The 18270-nt window shown below is 42.6% G+C and overlaps 1 protein-coding gene across 2 annotated transcripts in view; it reads left to right on the top strand.

Annotated features, from left to right (window-relative positions):
• Window positions 1-18270, top strand: part of ARHGAP10 (Rho GTPase activating protein 10) — a 236185-nt gene that overhangs the window by 181599 nt on the left and 36316 nt on the right. For both annotated transcript variants that reach the window (XM_045831665.1, XM_045831667.1), the window contains one exon: window positions 12036-12186. In XM_045831665.1, the coding sequence (XP_045687621.1) occupies window positions 12036-12186 (151 nt within the window). The remainder of the gene's footprint in view (window positions 1-12035; window positions 12187-18270) is intronic.

The following is an 18270-nucleotide window of genomic DNA, read 5'->3' as shown; positions in this document are numbered from 1 at the left end:
TGTTAAAGGGACTTATGTAACAAAGAGTTCGAAACTGAACATTAGAATGGAAATAAATTCACAACTTTCAGCAATTGAGTGTAAAAAACTAAGCAAACAAGCAGAATAGAAACAGAATCATAGATATGGAGGTCATTTGGAGGGTTATCAGTTGGGAAGGGGAAGGGGAAGAGGGAGATTGGGGGGAAAGGTGCAAGAATTAAGAAGTACAGATTGGCAGGTACAGAATAGACAGGGATGCTCAGAACAGTATAGGAAACAGAGAAGCCAAAGAACTTCTGTGCATGACCCATGGACAGGAACCACGAGGGGGGTATTGTCAGAGTGAAAAGGGGAAAATTGGGACAACTCTAATAGCATAGTCAATAGCACAGTCAATAGCATATTGACTGTGCAAGGGAAAACTGAAAAATACCTTAACTCTCAAGTTAGCATCCTGTTTAATTGTTAAAATGCTTAAAATGCTGAAGCTATGACTCAGCTCACTATTACTAATTATTGACCTAGAATTACGAGTCTAGAAAGGGGAAAAAAATGATATGAAAACTGAAAGAGGAAAATTGTGCCCTGTTTAGAGATAAGATTGTGTACATTGATAACCCAGAAGAACAGAGAGCAGAACCAGTGAACACATTAAAAGGACTCATTTGGATGAAGGATTAACAGTCCTTACCAGAATCGATGGCTTGCTCATGTACAGCCAGCACCCGACCATACAGTGGGAGCATAGACCCTGTTACCAATGTCATTTGAAAGGTAAATTACCTGAGTGTGAGCCTAAGCCGCCTGGCTGCAAGCCTCCATGGAGAGGTGAAGATCACCCATTTCGAGAACACCATACCATCCCACTGATGTGAGGGAAAGCACTTCGAGGGGAGGGAGTAAGTGGTCCCATGTACCACTGGCGGGGAGGGGGGCGGTTGGAGCAGCCTTTCTGAGACAGTTTGGCAGTGTCAGCAAACCGTCAAGTGCACTGCTGCTTTGAAGGCAGTCTCTCTGCTACACAGTACTGTGCAAATATGCTCTCAAAAGTTTGCAAAAACGGAGAGCACGCTGACTGCCTCTTGGAGCTCTCAGTGTGGAAACTGGAGACAGCCTTCGGTGGGGGGGAAGAGGGTTTACTGACTGATGTGGTGGCCGTGAGAAGACACATTTGGTAGCTTGCTGAAAAGAAGGAGGTGGAAGGAGAAATACTGACTCTGGGGGACATGCCCTGTGGTGACCCAGAGATCCAGGCCCGGGGGTGCCGGTAGGACCTGTGGCTCGGTTATAACTGGTGTCATCAAAGGTGGTGGGACGCCGTTCATGATTGTTCTGTCCGACTCCATTGCAGCAGGTGAGGGGGAGAGAGGCTCTCCTGCGGGCCAGAAAGGAAGCGAATGCCCACGTTGTGAACGGACTACAGAGAGGGCCCCTGGGCTAGGGTCTGTGGGCCACCTCCAGCCCATTGTCAGCGGAACCCAGAACCCTCAGTCCTGCGACTGCATGGAAACGGATTCCTCCAGCCACCCAAATGCATGCGGAAGCAGATTCATCCCCTGTTGACTCCTTCACAGCGACCCTGATGACAGTCTTGTGAGCTGGGGACTGGGCAGAGCAGCCAGTGCAGGCTGCCTGGACGCCTGACTCAGGGAGGCTCTGAGAGACTTGAGAGCTTCCCCACACGCCACTCGAATCACAGCATAGTAAATGCATTGTTTTCAGCCTCTGAGTTGGTGGTAGTGTGTTGCACAGGAATATTTTGTACTTTTTATTTCTCATGTCCATAACGTTTCATGTCTCATAGTAGGCATTCAATCAGTATGCGAATGGGTAATTAAAAATTGAGGTGTGGAACTATATGGTGATCCTTTGTGTGTTCACATGCATACGTGGAATTCTACACACCCGCAGACAAGTGCATAGGCAACTTTTAAAGTTTTCTTAGAAGGAATCAGAGAAACCGTTGGCAGTGATCGCCTTGCCGGGGTGGGGACTCAGTGGTTTTCCAACATTTCATTTGTCAGTGTCGTCATCAGCACTGTTTTCAGGATGAGGAGATTATGGCTCAAGTGTAGTTTCTTCTTTGGCTTTATAAAAATTAACCAACTGCCACATACTTAAGTTTGCATGACAGAATGAACAAATACTCTAGTTCCATATCTCAGAGCATAAAAGTATCTGTAAATCTGACTAATCTATTGGAAAAAAACCCCTGGAAATTGCTGGAGAGTTCAGTTAATACTTGCAGTTTGAAGAAACTTTTAACAGTGAGTCTGAGTCTTCCTGATTATGAACTTTTTACTTACCTTCTTCCGTGTCCTCCCTTTCTGATGCACAAGCCCGTGTGTGGCCATCTGGTCCCTAGGTGACAAAAACTTGAACCTGTGGAGAGGGAAGTGTTTGTGTGATCTGTTTAGCACGTTACTGCGATGAAGTGCTTATATCTTCAAGTGACTTTGGGAATGGTGGTTTTGCTCATATCCAAGCTACCCTCATCCGGTAATACACATGATATCAGATGAAGAAATGAAATAAATGTCTTTATGTGGCAGGTTAGCAATGGCTACAGATTCGTGCACATTCCTTGCAGAGAGATATGAGACTCTGTCTCCTTTCTTTAAGTCTCGGTGGACCCTGAGATTGCTTTGATCGTTAGACTGTGGCAGAGATGGCTCTTAACTGTGGCTTAAAGAGACCGAGAGGTTTTGCTTCCTTTCTCTTGGAACACTCCTTCTAGGGGACACCAGCTGCCTTAGAAGAAGCCCACCTCGCCTCTCCCCCTAGAGTGAGGAAGCCCACACTCACTGTGCAGAGGCTGTGTAGGGGAGAGGAGGAGCTGAGCCCCGCCGGTCCTGGCTGTCCCAGCCTTCCCATCCCAGGCATCAGGCGTGTGGACAACCAGCTCAGCCCTCCCAGACTCCAGCAGGCAAACTGAGGGACCCAGCTGACATCCAAAACTGAGCTCAGACCTGCAGCTCCGGTCCCGGCCACCTCCAGCCATGTGACAGCCCCAGCTGAGGCCACGTATCCCTGCTGTGTCATGCCCCAATTCCTGAGCCAGAAAATCAAGGACATAATAAAAGGGTGGCAGTTTGATGCCACCAAGCTTTGGAGAGGCTCGTTATGCAGCAGTGAAGAGAAGGAATGTCCCACTAATTCGCTGAAAATGAATTTTGGTTTAGTGAATTCTCTTTCCTCATTGTGTTCTTTTAGGTAGAAAAGGGAAGGTTTTTAAGAGTTATGTATTTAAAAAACAACAACAGGTTATCTGCATTTTTGCATATGATATAAAGTCTAAAAGTGAAAATGCAGTGTGGGATATGCAGGTGATTAACTTCTCTCATTATTCTCCCCACTTTGACAGTGAATTTAGAGCTCCACCCACCTGGCTCGGGTCTTACACCCCCCCCCCCCCCGTCCTCCTCTCTCTGTTCCCCCGAACACACAGGCTTCACTGATCAGTGGGACTCCACGGCCTTTTCCGGGATGGACTCACTACTACTACAGTCTCTGTATAAGTTTCCTTTTGTTTGCACATGTTTGCATAATAGCGTATAGGAAAACGAGGTTCAAATATCTGTAGGTGTTAGGTCCTTAGTAAACTTCAAGAGGCTAATGACCATGCCCTTTAACAAAAATCCCCGTGGAAGGAAGAATGCTAAGGTTGTTATTTTGGAAGCCAAAAAAGGGTGACTTTATTTTTAGTGATTGTAGCTATGAAATGGTAACAGTTTACAAAGCCTTTTCATGTACATGCTAATATCTGACACGTTCTCTTTTTGGAAAAAGAAGGCCGGAATGAAAGGAATATTAAAATGGGAGTATTGCCTAAACAGTCAGGGCCGTCCTGTGGCATGTGAACCACGCATCACAATGTCCTCAGAGCCCACGGAGCCCAGAGCATGGCTGGCTTGAGGCAGGGAAGAAGAGCGCTCGGGTCTCAGTGTGGTGTGGTTATCAGGAGGCAGGGAAAGTCTCCCCTGTCCTGCAGAGAAGCGTGACAGGTGAGCTGGACAGTTGCTTCCGTCTTGAGAAGAGTGAGTCACTTGGCTCAACTAGTTTGGTGAAGGAGGCTCTCTCTTGGCGCTCGGTGTGTAGTGCTTCTCACCCACAGATTCATGTCAACCCGCTCAAGCCCTGCATGCAGTGTGTGGACGTCTTTTGGAGTGCCCCTCGTGTTGCCTTGTAAAACTCTGAGGACACAGAATTCATCATCTCCCAAATTAACCTGCCCAAGAGTCGTGTGATTTCCACAGTTCAGAAGGTTTTTTCCACTCATGCTCAGCGGACATTTGCCTTCTTATAGTCTCAACCTGTGAGCCCTGGTTTTAACCTCTGGGGCCAACACCAGACGACTCTCTCTGCCATGTGACAGTGTGTTTGCATCTGGGATCTGGTACTGTGCCCTGTTGGCTTCTTTTCTGGTCCTTCAGTTGTCTGACTTCGCTTTGAATTTCTCACCTTCCAGATCGTACTCTGTGATGTGATTTGTAATTAGAAATGTATATTTGGTTCTTCATCCACAGTTCCTGGCTCACAGCTCCCTAAACCCTGGGAATTTCCTGTGTTAAGAGCAAGGGACTTTTATTTTGGTTTTATTTGGTGTCTTGTCTTTGGTGCTTGACAACACTTCAGATCCATAAAGATGAAATGAGGGTCTTATCATTCACGACAGGCTCCTTTCCACCACAGCTGCGTTTGTGTTAACTTTTGGAAAGCACCAAAGGGTGGGGGCTAGTTGCCAGGTAAACCAACCATGAATAGAGGATTGGAAATTTCAGTCCCACCCCCTAATTTTGGGAGAGGAGAGAGAAACTGGAGGTTGAATCAATCGCCAGTGGCCAATGATTTAATCAATTACACATAAAGTACCAACCTTGACCACCTTTAAAACATGGTTTTACTTTAGGCACTTCATTTTTATGAGAACTAAAATGAAGAAGAAAAGGGCTGTTGCATTACCTCTGAAGTATAGGCCATGCCTGGGCATACGTACGTACTTGGAGAAGATGTCAGGTGATTCCGATAAATACAATTATATATGTGCTGCCAGGATGTGTTTTCTTCGCTGTGGACCCACTAGGGTCCATGCTTAGTTTTTCTATCTAGGGAAAAGGTCATTCCAGCCTTCCCAAATAGCTAGGGGTCATCGCTTGTTTTCCAAAGGGAAAATGTCATTCACCTTGAATATCTCATAAGATACGATGAGTCAGTTCTACACGTGTTTACCTAGAGTCAGTTTGGAGTCTCACAGTTAACAGTGAGGCAGGGTCCTCCTCTTTGTGAGGGCTTGAGCTCCCGCTGGGCGAGCGAGGCCTCTCCCTGTGGGTCCCCAGCCCTTTGGGGATTACAGGTGGCAGCCTTCCTGTGTTACGGCTCTCTGCACTGGTGCAAGAGAAGAAAAACAACCTCGGAAGAAGTTGTGCACCCAAATTGAAGGATGAGGAGGAAGTGAGAAAACAAAGGCATGTCATGTATGGAGTATGCCTTCTAGTTGACAGAGTATCTCTATTTCTTAATGTTACTTCAGGCTTTTATTGCTTAAATGCAAGCTTTTGGTTTGCATGTGAGCAAAGGACATATTGACTGGGGGAAAATCTAGTTTAGCACCAGCTCTTTATTCAGCGCAGAATACTTGTAGACAGTTGGGTTATGAAAGTCAAAGTTACAGCTATGTTTGGGTAAGCATTTTCCTCTGACTTTGGAAAATGTTTGCTGTGTTTTCCAAGTGTTTGCAGCTGCAAATTGATTAAACTGTGCCCAGAGTGTTTTTAAAGGTTTGCAAACCAGAAAAGAGCATTTTACAATCGGGGTTATTTGTTCACACCACAAAAGCAAGAGCTCAATCAGGAGAAGTTCCCCTTGTGTAGATTGGGGGGAAAGTTACTTAGTGAGCAGCAGAAAATGTCCTTTGTGCTGCTGGGTTCCCGATACATCATCAGAGTTATTTATTATTATTATTCCTCTGTCGGTGTTTGTTGAACACTAGAAAGAATCAGGGCACCGAGAGACTAGTTACACCCATGGTTAATGTCCTTTAAAATGTTCATGGTTTGGAATAGGTAGTTCTGGGGTGGTTTTAATTTTATACAGCCTGGTTGATAAAAGTCATCATTTACTGAAATCTTGAAGCCAGAACTCAAAGTCGGTTATGTGTTACTGTAGGGCATCGAGTGCTACGGCCCACTGGGACTTAGGAAAGGGGTCTGAAGGTGTCTCCTGAAATTCAAATTCAAAGCTTATAAAGGAAAAAGGAAAAGAAAATCAGAAAGTCTGCCATTTTGCGAATTCCCCAAAGTGCGCCTTTTACTTTTCTTTTTTATTATAAACCAAAATTGAAGTTGTTTTTTAAAAAGCTTGTGGGAAGTCAGGGCCACAGTCAAACCGGAACCTGTGGGCTGAGTGAGCGTGGGACTGGGAATGTCTCCTGCCCGCTTCCATACCGCCCCTGACAGTGGAACACGCTTCAGTTTTCCACCTCACAGGCCTGCGTGTCCAGGCTTGTATCAGATAACGCACATGAAAGCACTTGGAGGAATTTCATCTGTTGAGCAAAATCTCCCTGATGAGAAAGTACGTGATAAAGGACAGTCTGTTAGAAAAGAATAGCCAGCAAGCAGGGAAATAGCAATTGGCATCAAAACCTTGGTCTGGGAGTAAAGCCACTAACTAGTGGTGTTAATATGAACGAATCTTTAATCATAGGGCCCTCAGTTTATTCGACTGTGAAATAAAGGGACTGGCCTAAGTGGTAACTAGGCTAAGTTTCAGCTCCGAGATTCTGCGTTTTAAAGAGCCAGATCAAACATGAAGATGTAGTGTATTTCCAGCATCAATCCTGAACCCAACTGGTATTTTACTGCCAGTCCCTATTATCAATTCTAGTTGAATTCTCTACGAAAGACCATATTTAGTCACGGGGTAGCGCCGATTCAAGGACAGGCAGCTGGGAAGTTTTCAGAGCTCCCTGGGTACCAGTCCCATGGGATCTGAACTCTGACCTTACGTGGTAGATGGAGGCTCAGGCTGCCTTGGAGCTAACTTAGAGCTTCAGAGTCAAATGGCCCCAAGATGATGAGTGTTTTTGTAAACACAGAAGCTGAAAGTATGTTTGGCCATTTTGTAGTTATGTATTTTAGACAGAAGACTGAATACATTATTTTTGTCTCTCCTTTCTATTGCTTTCTAAGGAGAGCGTGCATTGAGTTCCAGCTGTCTTCTGGTCATAGCCCTGTCTGTTGTGTGAGACGGGTCGTCACCAGTGAGGATGTAACAGGGCTCAGCACGCCTGGGTCACGTGGGAGGCAGGCGAGCGTGGTGTCAAAGGCATGCACACGGAGATCAGGAAACCTGGGTTCGGACCTTCGCAGGTCAGCCACTTGGCAGGCATATTGCAAGCACCCAGTCGCTGTCACTGTTCTTGTTCAAGATGACGGGAATATACAAGCACGGTGGTAGGCTATTTATGATAAAGACCAGTGAACTCTTCTGTAAAACATCTTTTTGAAAAAGAATGACCTCATCCTCTTTGAGTTCCTTTAACCATAGTGTTTGTTAATTGAGCTGAAGCAAATGCGGCAGGTTTGAATTGAGTACAAAACAAAATTTCCAGAGACCATGCTTGCTTCTTGCTTTGTGCAAAGTATTTCTGGTGAAAGTGGACCAGCCACGTCCTCATGTGGCCCCTGGGAGCAGAACATGGAGGACGCTGGGAGGAATTTCTATGTATGGCTGATGCCTACGGGCATGAGCATCCAGTTGTTGAGTCTGAGGAATCTGTGGCTCTGAACAGTAGTGCCAGACTTTTGTTTGTGCTGGCACTCCGAGGAGACCTGAGCAGGCGCCTGCTTCCTTGACACGCCTACACGTGGAGTTTTGTTTTTTGTCATTGCCTTGTCTGGTGCGAGTGTTTATTATGTTGTAAAAAACGTAGGTGCAGTGAAGGAACTTTCTACCCTGAAAAAAAAGTTTTGAGTAGACTTGAACTCTTGATTACGAGTGCTGGTTAAGACGAGTTCATCTGGCCTCCAGCAAAGGTCACGTGGGACACGATGCTGGAAGTCAGGGGCGTCAAGGTATTTTGGAAAGAGAAGTGAACAGTGGAGGCACCTGCACTGTGTGGCGGCCCTGGAATTGGGAAATCACTGTTGTGTGTGAGGGTGACGCGCAGCTTGGCTTTGTGGAGCAGAAGCTGAACATTAGCTTCCAAAGTCAGGTGTCCACGAGTAGGTCAGAATTTTGAATGGTTTACTCTTTTCTCCTCTTGTAAGTGTAAAAAGAATATCCTTTTAATTATTTCTGGGGTTTCAGAGAGGACCATAGTTTTGTAGCTTAAAAAGAGCGTTCAGGACAGAAGCTAGTGCAGGCAAGGTAACCCCCTGACATGTTTAGGAAGACATAGGACAATAATGGTGCATCTGTACGGACGTTCTCCCATTTTAGTCTTTCCAAACACAGAAGGAACAGTAGTAGTTGGTGATTTTCTTGTTTCCTGAGGATTAAATTGTGTTCATTGTATAAACTGGCAGCGGGGGCTTTGGAAGCAGAGTTGAGAGCTCAGGTACCAACTGTACCATTTTCACATTGTGGAGACTTGGGCTGATTATTTAATCTTGGAGCTTTTCTCATTTTAAAACATGGAGAATAATAACTCAAAGGTTGTTGAACATATTAAAGTGCTTCAGAGAAAACCTGGTAGGTGTTTATTAAATTTTAAATATATTCAAAGAAATAGGAAGTCATTTAACTACAAAATCCAGCATTGAAGTGTAGAAATAATTACACAAAACAATTATATGATTCAAGATGACTTGGGAATTTTGAAAAGATGCTCTTTTGCTTCTCTTTGACCCATTACTTGATGAATTTTCCCCACCAACCTTTAGAATAACTAAACACTGAATTTGAGGAATATTTAAAACCTCAACAAATTGTGGTGTTTTCTCAAAAACGGTGATTGAGTTGAATCATGAGGGTCTGCATTCGCTTTTACTATCATTATTTACTGGGTGTTTTCATATTATAAATACCAGTAGCTGCCATTTATTTCTGGTTACTGTGTGCCAACTACCGCACTAAACACTTGATAAACTTTATCTCACTTAATCCCTGAAATAATTGAAGATGTAGGTGTTATGGCCCTTACCATCCAGATGAGAACATGAGGTGCCCAGTGTTTTAATATGTGGAAACTTCTGTAGCTGGAGGATAGCGCTTCTCAAGTTAGCGTCTTTGCTTTGCTACCAGGTAATCCACGTGATAGCTTAGCTCTTCGAAATGCTAAGATATCACAGAGTTTCTTGAGGGAGTGGTTGGCCTTTAGAATCTTTGAAACATTGTGTGCCTAATCAGGACTTGGGAAGGTCCAAGGAATTGACTGCCTATGTCTAGTGCCAGTTTTTTGGAAATAATTTTTTTGGTGTTTTGATTTGGACATTGGTCCATCCGAGACAAGCTCAGAATGCTGTGGAATGACTGTTTAAAGGGGGGAGTTTTAAAATGCAAACTAAAAACAAAACAAAACAAAACAAACAAACTCTGAAATCCAGTCCTCATTCCCAGAAACTGTTTTTTTTAAAACCCCAGTTATATTGAGATGTTATTGACATATATCATTGTATTAGTTTTAGGTGCACAACATAATTGAGATAGACACACACACACACACACACACACACACACACACACACACAGATGATCACCACAGTGAGGTTAGTTGTCAGTCATCACCTCACGTCGTATACGTTTTTTTCTTGTGATGAGAACTTTAAGATCTACTCTTAGCAACTTTCAAATATACAACACAGCAGGAAGTGTAGTCATGCTGTAACTCACCTTACAACCAGGGAAAATTTCCACCTTTACCGATTTTCTTCTCTCCCGAAGACCCCTGCCTCTGACAACCACCGATCTGTTCCCTGTTTCTATGAGTTGGGTTTTTTTTAGATTTCAGTGTGAATGTGATCATAAAGTATTTGTCTTTCTCCGTGTGACTCATTTCATTTAACACAGTGCCCTTGAGATGCACCCAGGTTGTCACATGTGGCGGGGGTCACAGTCCTGGGTCCTGTTTTGCTGGGTAGCCTGATGCTGCGAATTGGGGCCACCCCCATGCCTCACTCCTCACTCCTTACTCTCTCCCCTCCCCTCCCCTCCCCATCCCTATCCCCATCCCCCATCCCCCATCCCCCATCCCCCATGAGTCCATGCTGGTGGTGGTGGAGGAAGAGGAGAAGGAATAGGAGGGTTTGTCCGCGTTTGTACCATTTCAGTCTGTGTGATCTTCCAGAAAGTTCTTCCTGGAAGTTTATCAGCTGTGCAGTGCCAGTTCTTGGGATATAACTTTTCCATCGTTTATTTAGGCTCTGGGTGCCTTGGCTCTTTGTTTTGCTTGGTTTCCTAGTCCAGTAACAACCGAGAGGCATTTGTTGTGTTTGTGAAGGCAAACGGAAGTCAAAGAACTCTTGCAAATGTTGGTCACACACAGGTGCTGCTTCGTTACAGTTGAATTAAGTTTTCCCGTCTTTTCTTACTGACTTCAACCTACTCTCCTCAACCTAACTTGTCTCCTATCCCCACCACTCCACATACTTTTTTAAAAACGTGACCGTGACAGACAGCAATAAATCTAGCTGCAGACAGTAGTCTGGACAGCAGAAGATTTTTAAAAACAGATTAAGTAACGTGCTCTTTGTAGCATGCTGTTTGCCAGAGTGCCCTGTTCGAACACAGGGTCTGTAGAAACACGGTGTGAGCAAGTTACCAGTTGGGGCATTACATTAAATTTTCACTAGCAAATATTTGTCCCTGGCAGTTTAAATCATTTTTTATTCTGTTTACACATAAGGGGGCAGTATGGTACTATAAAGCAAGTGTGCTGGTGAGATGCTTCTTCATATTGGTATATCATAGTTTTTAGGTGAGGATTTCCAGACTCTGATTACAACTTCGATACGGTTTTCTCTTGTGAACTGTGACACACAGATGTGATACCCTCACTCATCTACCCAGGTCACATGGCTGTTTTTATTCAAATGCATAAGTCTCTAATAATCTCCTCATAACAGTGGGGCTTTTATGCCGTGCCTTTTATTGTTTTGTATTTATGTTTTGTTTACCGTTCCCTGGCTTTCTTCCGGTTTCTTGCTTCTCCCCGAGGAGCATCAGCCCTCTGGCACGCCGTGTCTGTGCGGTGGTTGTCCTTAAAGAGTTTATTTCATGCCCTCGTTGACGGCGGACGGGTCTGCTGTGTTGTTGGGGACAGGAAGCCTCTGAGCCCAGGTCTTGGCAGCGGTGGAAGGTCCACTATAAATCACCTGTGTGATATACTTCCCTTTACGGCACAGAGTGCTTTTCTCAAAAGACGAAAAATTGCTAGGCAAAGACCCAGCACGTGGTAATGAATACTGTTGCTAATATGTGAATGGCACTGTGAATAATCATGGTGCTAATCTTCTAGGTTTCATAAGCGGAGGGGCTATTCTTAACGAGAAGGTGGAGGGTATTAAAGTGACTGGATAAAATCTGCAGAACAGTTTATGAAAAATGTATGTGGGAATCTGAAAAGTAATTTCATAAACACCAGCTATTTTTTAAAATGTAAAAATATTTGCAGTCATATGTTTTTGTTTGTGCAGTTTGAAAAAAAAATTGAGACCAGCTTTTTGGCATGAATATAATGCTGTGTGAAATTTCAGGGATATTTGTTTGTAATAATTTATCCTGGCTACTTCCCTTATGGCTAAAGAGCTGTGCTATTGTCTATAGCTGGTGGAGACAAGTACACTTGTTTAGTTTGGGGGATGAATTTATTGTGAAATGGAAAGATTTCATGTTGCTTTGACTTAATTTTAATGAGAAATATTCTTTGGAAATCTACTGTTAAAAAATAAAGACTTACAGCTTACACCCAAGCTTTGAAGGAATGGAGTTTTGGCTCCAGCTCACTTTTGGATGAACTCCAAATCAAATGTTGCTTGATGCTGGTGTACTGTTGGAATACACAGGTTTCTGTTCAGGGGAAATAATTAACGTCCTTTGTGCTTTGATGGCAGATTTTTAGGACCCTGCCTGACGCCACATTCCCCGAGCCAGTCTCCCTGTCAGCGTCACCCCCAAATGCTCCACCGAGACAATCGAAGAGACCAGGCCAGAGGACCAAGAGACCCGTGGCTGTGTATAATCTTTGTCTTGAGCTGGAAGATGGTAAGATGTTCGTCACACTTTTCTAACAGTGTGTTGAGACTATGGCATATCGTATGGGCCCCCGGGCAGGCCATGGTTTTCCGCCTTTTGTATTTTAATTTCTTTTCCCGTAAGATTATAATTTATGAGATTAACAGAGAGGGTAATGCTTTCTTGTCAGGGAGAGAATGTAAGTTTCAGTTTTGTGTTTGTCTTTGTTATGCATGGTTCCTTTCATACTTTAAAAAGACAGCTTAAATTTCTTTTTTGGGGAGACTTGCATGACCTACTGTGAGGTTACATAACCCTGAGACAAATGGAAGGGGAGCTAAAATTAAAACAGACCTTTCATGAGAGGAGCAGATAGAGTCTGATGTTAAATGCACTCAGATTAAAGGCAAGCGTGGTTCACCATCGCACTGGGGTTTACTTGCCGTGATTTTCTGATTTCTTATAAGGCAGGTATCTGATACTACGGCAGGGCTGGAAAGCTTGACCTGCTTTCAGGGGCCAGGCTGAGAGGACTGAGCTGCAGTGGGACTCTGGGAAATGGAAGTTCAGGCTACCGTGTTCCAGTGAATTCTTGTCATGTGATCATGCTGTCTCAGCATTGCCAGATTGCCGAGTTTTTAGAGTCTGGAAATTTGAATTTTAAACACTAATCCCTGCAAAACAAAATGGTGAGCCGGGTAGAGGCCACCAATGGCTGGTTTGTACCCATGAGGGTATCGGTGTGGATGATAAGATGATCCTGGTCACAAAACCTGCGTTTTCAGGATGTGTGTGTGCACGGGTGACTGTTCTGCTGTGGGGCTTCACCCCTGCTGAGGACGTTTCCTGATTTGGAAATAAGTGTTCGTTTTTCTTTCTCTTCTCATCCTCTTTCTTTTTGTATCTTTCATTTATTATTCTTTAAAGCCGCAGAGCTGATGTTGGTTTGGAAGTGTCAGTGATTGTGGAGGGGAGGAAAGGAGTGGAGATAGCAACAAATATTGGTACAGTACCATCATCATAAGCAGCTGTAAGGTCAAATGCCCAGGTCGTTACTATCTGAAGATCTATGCAAACAAGCTTCACTGGCTCAGTTGACCTGGGTCTGTGGGAGGACTCAGAGCGCTTCTGTAATTATACTGGGGGGCGGGGGGGCAGCTGTGCTGCTTTTTTAAAAAATATTTTTAATTATTTAAAAAAATTTAAAGATTTAAAATTTTTGTGGGTGATTATTTTCTTCCTTTTAAAACATTACTGAATTTATTGGGGTGACATTGGTTAATACAATTACATAAGGTTTGCAGTGTACACTTCTGTGATACATCATTTATGGATTGATTTGTGTGCCCAGCACCCAAAGTAAAATCTCCTTCCATCACCGTGCGTTTGGCTCCCGTTACCACCCTCTGAGCTCCTTTCCCCTCTGGTAACCACCATGCTGTTGTCTGTGTTTTCTGTTTTTGTCTTATCTGTTCATTCGTTGCTTTCAGTTTTATATCCCACACATAAGTGAAATCATATTATTGCCTGTTAGTGAAGCAAACTTATTGTCTGACTCAGCTCCCTGGTTTCTTATGCTTACTGCCTGATTCCCTTTGCTCCCTTCTTTGATTAATACTAACTAGCTACCCATGCTAACAATATGGTTGTTGACCTTCTCTGTCTGACTTATATCACTTAGCATGATAGCCTGCAGATCCATCCATGTTGTTGCAAATTGCAGTATTTCATCTTTTCTTATGGCTGATTAGTATTTCATAGTACGTATGCACCATATCTTTTTTTATCTAATAATCTGTCAAGGGCATCTTTGGTGGTTTCTGTGTCTTGTCCACTGTGAATAATGCTGCAATAAAAATAGGGGTGCATATATCTTTATGAATAATTGTTTTCAATTTTTCTGGTACCTACCCAGAAGAGGCATTGCTGGATCATATGGTAATTCTATTATGACTTTTTAGAGGAACCCTCATACTGTTTTCCATGGTGGCTGCACCAGCTTACATTCCCTCCAACAGTGAATGAGCGTTCCTTTTTCTCCACAATCTCCCCAGCACTTGTTTATAATAGTCATTCTACAGGAGTGCAGTGGTATTGCATTGTAGTTTTGTTTTGCACTGGGAAAAGTATCTGTTCAGGTCCTCTGCCCATTTTTTAATTGGATTGTTTATTTTTTTGTTGTTGTTTAGTTGTATGGGTTCTTTATATATTTTGTATAATAACCTCTTCTTGGAGGAGGTGTTTGCAAATATCTTCTCCCATTTGGTTAATTACTTTTTTGTTTTGTTCACGGTTTCTCTTCTTGTGCAGAAGCTTTTTAGTTTGATACAGCCCCACTCTGTAATTTTTGCTTTACTGACCTTGCCTTTGAAGTCAAATTCATTAAAATCTTCTCTAAGACCAAGGTACATAAATTTAGTACCTGTGTTTTCTTCTGTCCAGTTTATTGTTTCTGGTCCTATATTTATGTCTTTGATCCATTTTGAGTTAGTTTTTGTATATGGTGACAAAGAACAGTCTTGATTCACTCTTTTGCATGTGCTTTTCCAATTTTCCCACCAGCATTTATTGGAGAGGTTTTCTTTTCTCCTTTGTATGTTTTTGGCTCCTTTGTTGAAAATTATTTTCCTATATATGTTTTATCTTTCCTGGGGGCTTGTTGAAGACAAATTTAAATCATACAAAATTAGTTTTACAGTCCGATCCTTATTTTCCAGAGGAAGAGGCATGGTTCATTAAACTCAACCTTAACCTATAATTTCAGAGCTTTCTTTTAGACATTAGTTTCAACTTTCGATCCCAGCTAACCTTATTCTCTCTCTCTCTCTCTCTCTCTCTCTCTCCTCACTTTCACTGTCTCTCAACAGAGTTGCTAACAAGGAGTGAAACTGGCTGGTTAGAATTGCATCTTATATTTCACTTGTTCTCAGGTAGCAGTGTTAATAAAGAGAGAAAGAAGCAAATGTTGAAAAGTAAAAGGGGGAAAGAGACATAAAAACTGGACTGACTGTTTCCTTCATTAAGGAAATGACCAAAGGGGGACCTTTTGTCTTAGAATTACATTTAATTTTTTGGCATTAGTAGGAATTGAATCATAATATCCAATCAGTGATTGTTAATGGGTAAGAAATTGTTGAAGTGGTATTTAGCACATCTTTTATGGGAATATTCATGATGGTTTGCTATAATTTTTTGGTCATATAATAATTCTTAAAGTTTTGATTGTAAGCGAAAAGATCATCAGAGAGTCAACTCCTTTAGTCTATTTTTATGTTCATTTATATGATGTTTCATTCTGCATTTTGTATTTTATAACTTTACATTAATTCTTTTTGATTGTAGCCTTAGATTTTTTTTGGGGGGGAGGGAGTTGTCAGAATCAGAAAAGCCCATAATTTTCATCATGGAGTGATTTTATCTTACCCTAGAGGCCATAAGATCAAGCAATTAAAAACTATTATTTATCCCTTACTCCCTACCAACCCCCATTATTTGTAGCTAAACTTTAGTGAAACTTACATTGTATGAAAAGAATTATTTCAGAGAGAGCAAAGTAGGGGTGTGTTTTGCATATTCTAAAAGAAGAGAAGTATATGAAGAGAAGCAGTGTGTGCGTTTGAAAAGAGGTGTGCAGGGAGAGGGCACTAAAAAATTACAGTAGTAAATATGAATCAGCATACTGAAAACTCTACCCCTTCAGAAACATCTGTTCTTATCACTAGGACTTAATTTTTTTCCCTGTAGAATAATCTAGTGTCAGTTACTTGGATGTTTCAAAATTTTAATCTTTTATTGTATGTTTTTTTCTCATTGTTAGTAGTAGAGTCACTTACCATGTTTAGTTTTGGTGAAGATATGAATGTTAGCCAACTTTGGTTCATTATTTTTTCAAATGTTTTCCAAGTGTTAGTTTATATGAGCCTGATAGAAAATTTAAATGCCAATATGCCCTTTTCTCTCCCTCACTGTAGTATAAGTTAAATTTGATTTAATAGAATCCAGAACAAATAAATTTTGTTTAAAAGTTAGGCAGATGACCCAGCAAGATTCAGGAAATTAGAATGGGCACCCGGGGAGCTTCTGCAGCACTAGAATCTGGGCACAGATGAGGTATTTGAGTGAAGTGGTTGGTGATGTTGTTTCATCTTCGGCTTTGGTAGGCTATGGAACTGATGTCCCCGACAGCGAACCCTGGAAAACACTCAGTTGGTTTCAGTTTAACATCAGGCAGATCAAAAGTCATTATTAGCAAGGACTCAGCAAGCCTGTTAGCATGAGCTGGGAAGCAGAGAGCCCAAAGTTGTGTGGAATAGGAGAGAAGCCCTGCTGGTAGACAGGACTTTTATTATGTTATATTTAACCCCAACACACTCCCAGCTGCGACGGTCTTGAGCAAATTTAGCCATACTACATATACAGAGCTCATTATTTTTCTTTGTAATATATGATTAAATGGTATTGAACTTACTATTGATATTAAACTTAATCAAAGACTTTAACATTCTAGTTACTTGCTTAAATATCTTTATTGATAATTATCATGAACTAAAATGGGTATAGTATCTAGCTAGATTTCTTTGAGTAGCTGTTAAATATTTACTGAAATTGCCCTTTTATTATTTTGTAGAAGCTGTATTGTTCATTTTTACATAGCGTTGAATAATCTCACAAACTTCAAAGCGAAGTTGATTCAGCTAAGTCAATTGTGAAACAGCAAAATACGACGTAGGCTGCCAAGTGCTTAAAAAAGATGAAAAATCAAAGGGTTGCTTTCATTTCATTCTCAAGTTATCTTCTTGTGATTTTATTTCTGTAGAGCCAGTAATGAAGCAACTCTAAAGATTTTTAGTGTATGTTGTGTCTTTGTTTTCTCCTGCTCACTCCGAATTTATGTTCTCACTACTTCTGTGTAAAGAGAGGCTGTTGTGTTTGTTGGAAACCCCCCTCCATACAAGGAAAGCTCGGGAGGCTACATGAGATTTATTCATTGTTATTTTCTTATTCAAGTCAGGAAACAATTTAAAAAGTTTTGGTGAGGGAGAGAGAATATCGTCATCTGAAATGTGAGTACGCTCTCCCTTCTTCCTTTATTCTAGCTCTAATTTTAAACAGAACTAGACAGTCACGGGACTAGTTCTTATTCGTATCTTCTTGGATAATTATATACTCTGTGCTTATCTTTTTTTATACATGGTAGAGTGTTTGTTTATTTAGGCGATATAAAAATACAGCTACAGTGAGTCGAAAACAAATTCATCTTGCGAGCCGACGGGCAGGACTTCATGCTTTTTCCAAGTGGGTCTCATTCGGGTACCGTCGGGTGGGCACCTTCCCACCTGAGTTCCGGGTGTGCTCCCCGCAGCACGTTTTGTGAGGCATGTGTCGTTGCAGTGACAGTAGATCTATGACGAAGACACAGGGCCTTACAAGGAAAAATGTGGAAATACAACTGTTGATGGCGAGAGGAATATGCAACGAAGCACGACCATGTTCCTTCTAAGGACGAACACACCCTGATAGGGATCAGTCTCTAAAACCAGAGGACGAGTTGGTGTGTAGGAATCAGGAAGGCCATGGTCAAAGGCTGGTTAAGTGATGTAGCTTAGGCCGATGCTGGCATGAACCAGCAGCACTGGAAATGGAGAATAAAGTGGGTATCTGTGAGAGATGTTAATGCAAGTTACTGGGACTTCTTAACTGACTGGATGTGGAGGACGAAGGCAGGGGACCAACACGGATGTCTTGAGCCACATTTTAGGCTCGTGGGTAAATCTGTTCTCGTGTTTATGTCTTAGTTTTTGCCCTGTTGGTTTCTAAAACTGTTTAGACCATTTTTCCATCTAAGGAAGGCAGTTTCTCATTTTGTTAGCGTCTTCAATGCACACTGCTTGATATGACTGCTTCGGAAAGTAGGTTTGGTAGAAATAGTGTGGGCCTTGTGATGCCGCTGCTGCCGTGGACCTCCCCGCGCCCGCCGTGGTCAGCCCCGCTGTGTTCTTTGACGTCGCTGCTGATGGTGAGGCTTCGGGCCGTGTCTCCTCCAAGCTGTTTGTAGACAGAGTTCCAAAGACAGCAGAAAACTGTCGTGCTCTGAGCAGTGGGGAGGAGGGGTTT

This window comes from Phyllostomus hastatus, unplaced genomic scaffold (assembly GCF_019186645.2).
Source record: "Phyllostomus hastatus isolate PE091 unplaced genomic scaffold, TTU_PhHast_1.1 phas_contig_159, whole genome shotgun sequence".
In the NCBI taxonomy this organism is placed as follows: domain Eukaryota; kingdom Metazoa; phylum Chordata; class Mammalia; order Chiroptera; family Phyllostomidae; genus Phyllostomus; species Phyllostomus hastatus.
Note: the sequence above shows the minus strand (reverse complement) of the source record. Positions and strands in the feature narration are given on the sequence as shown.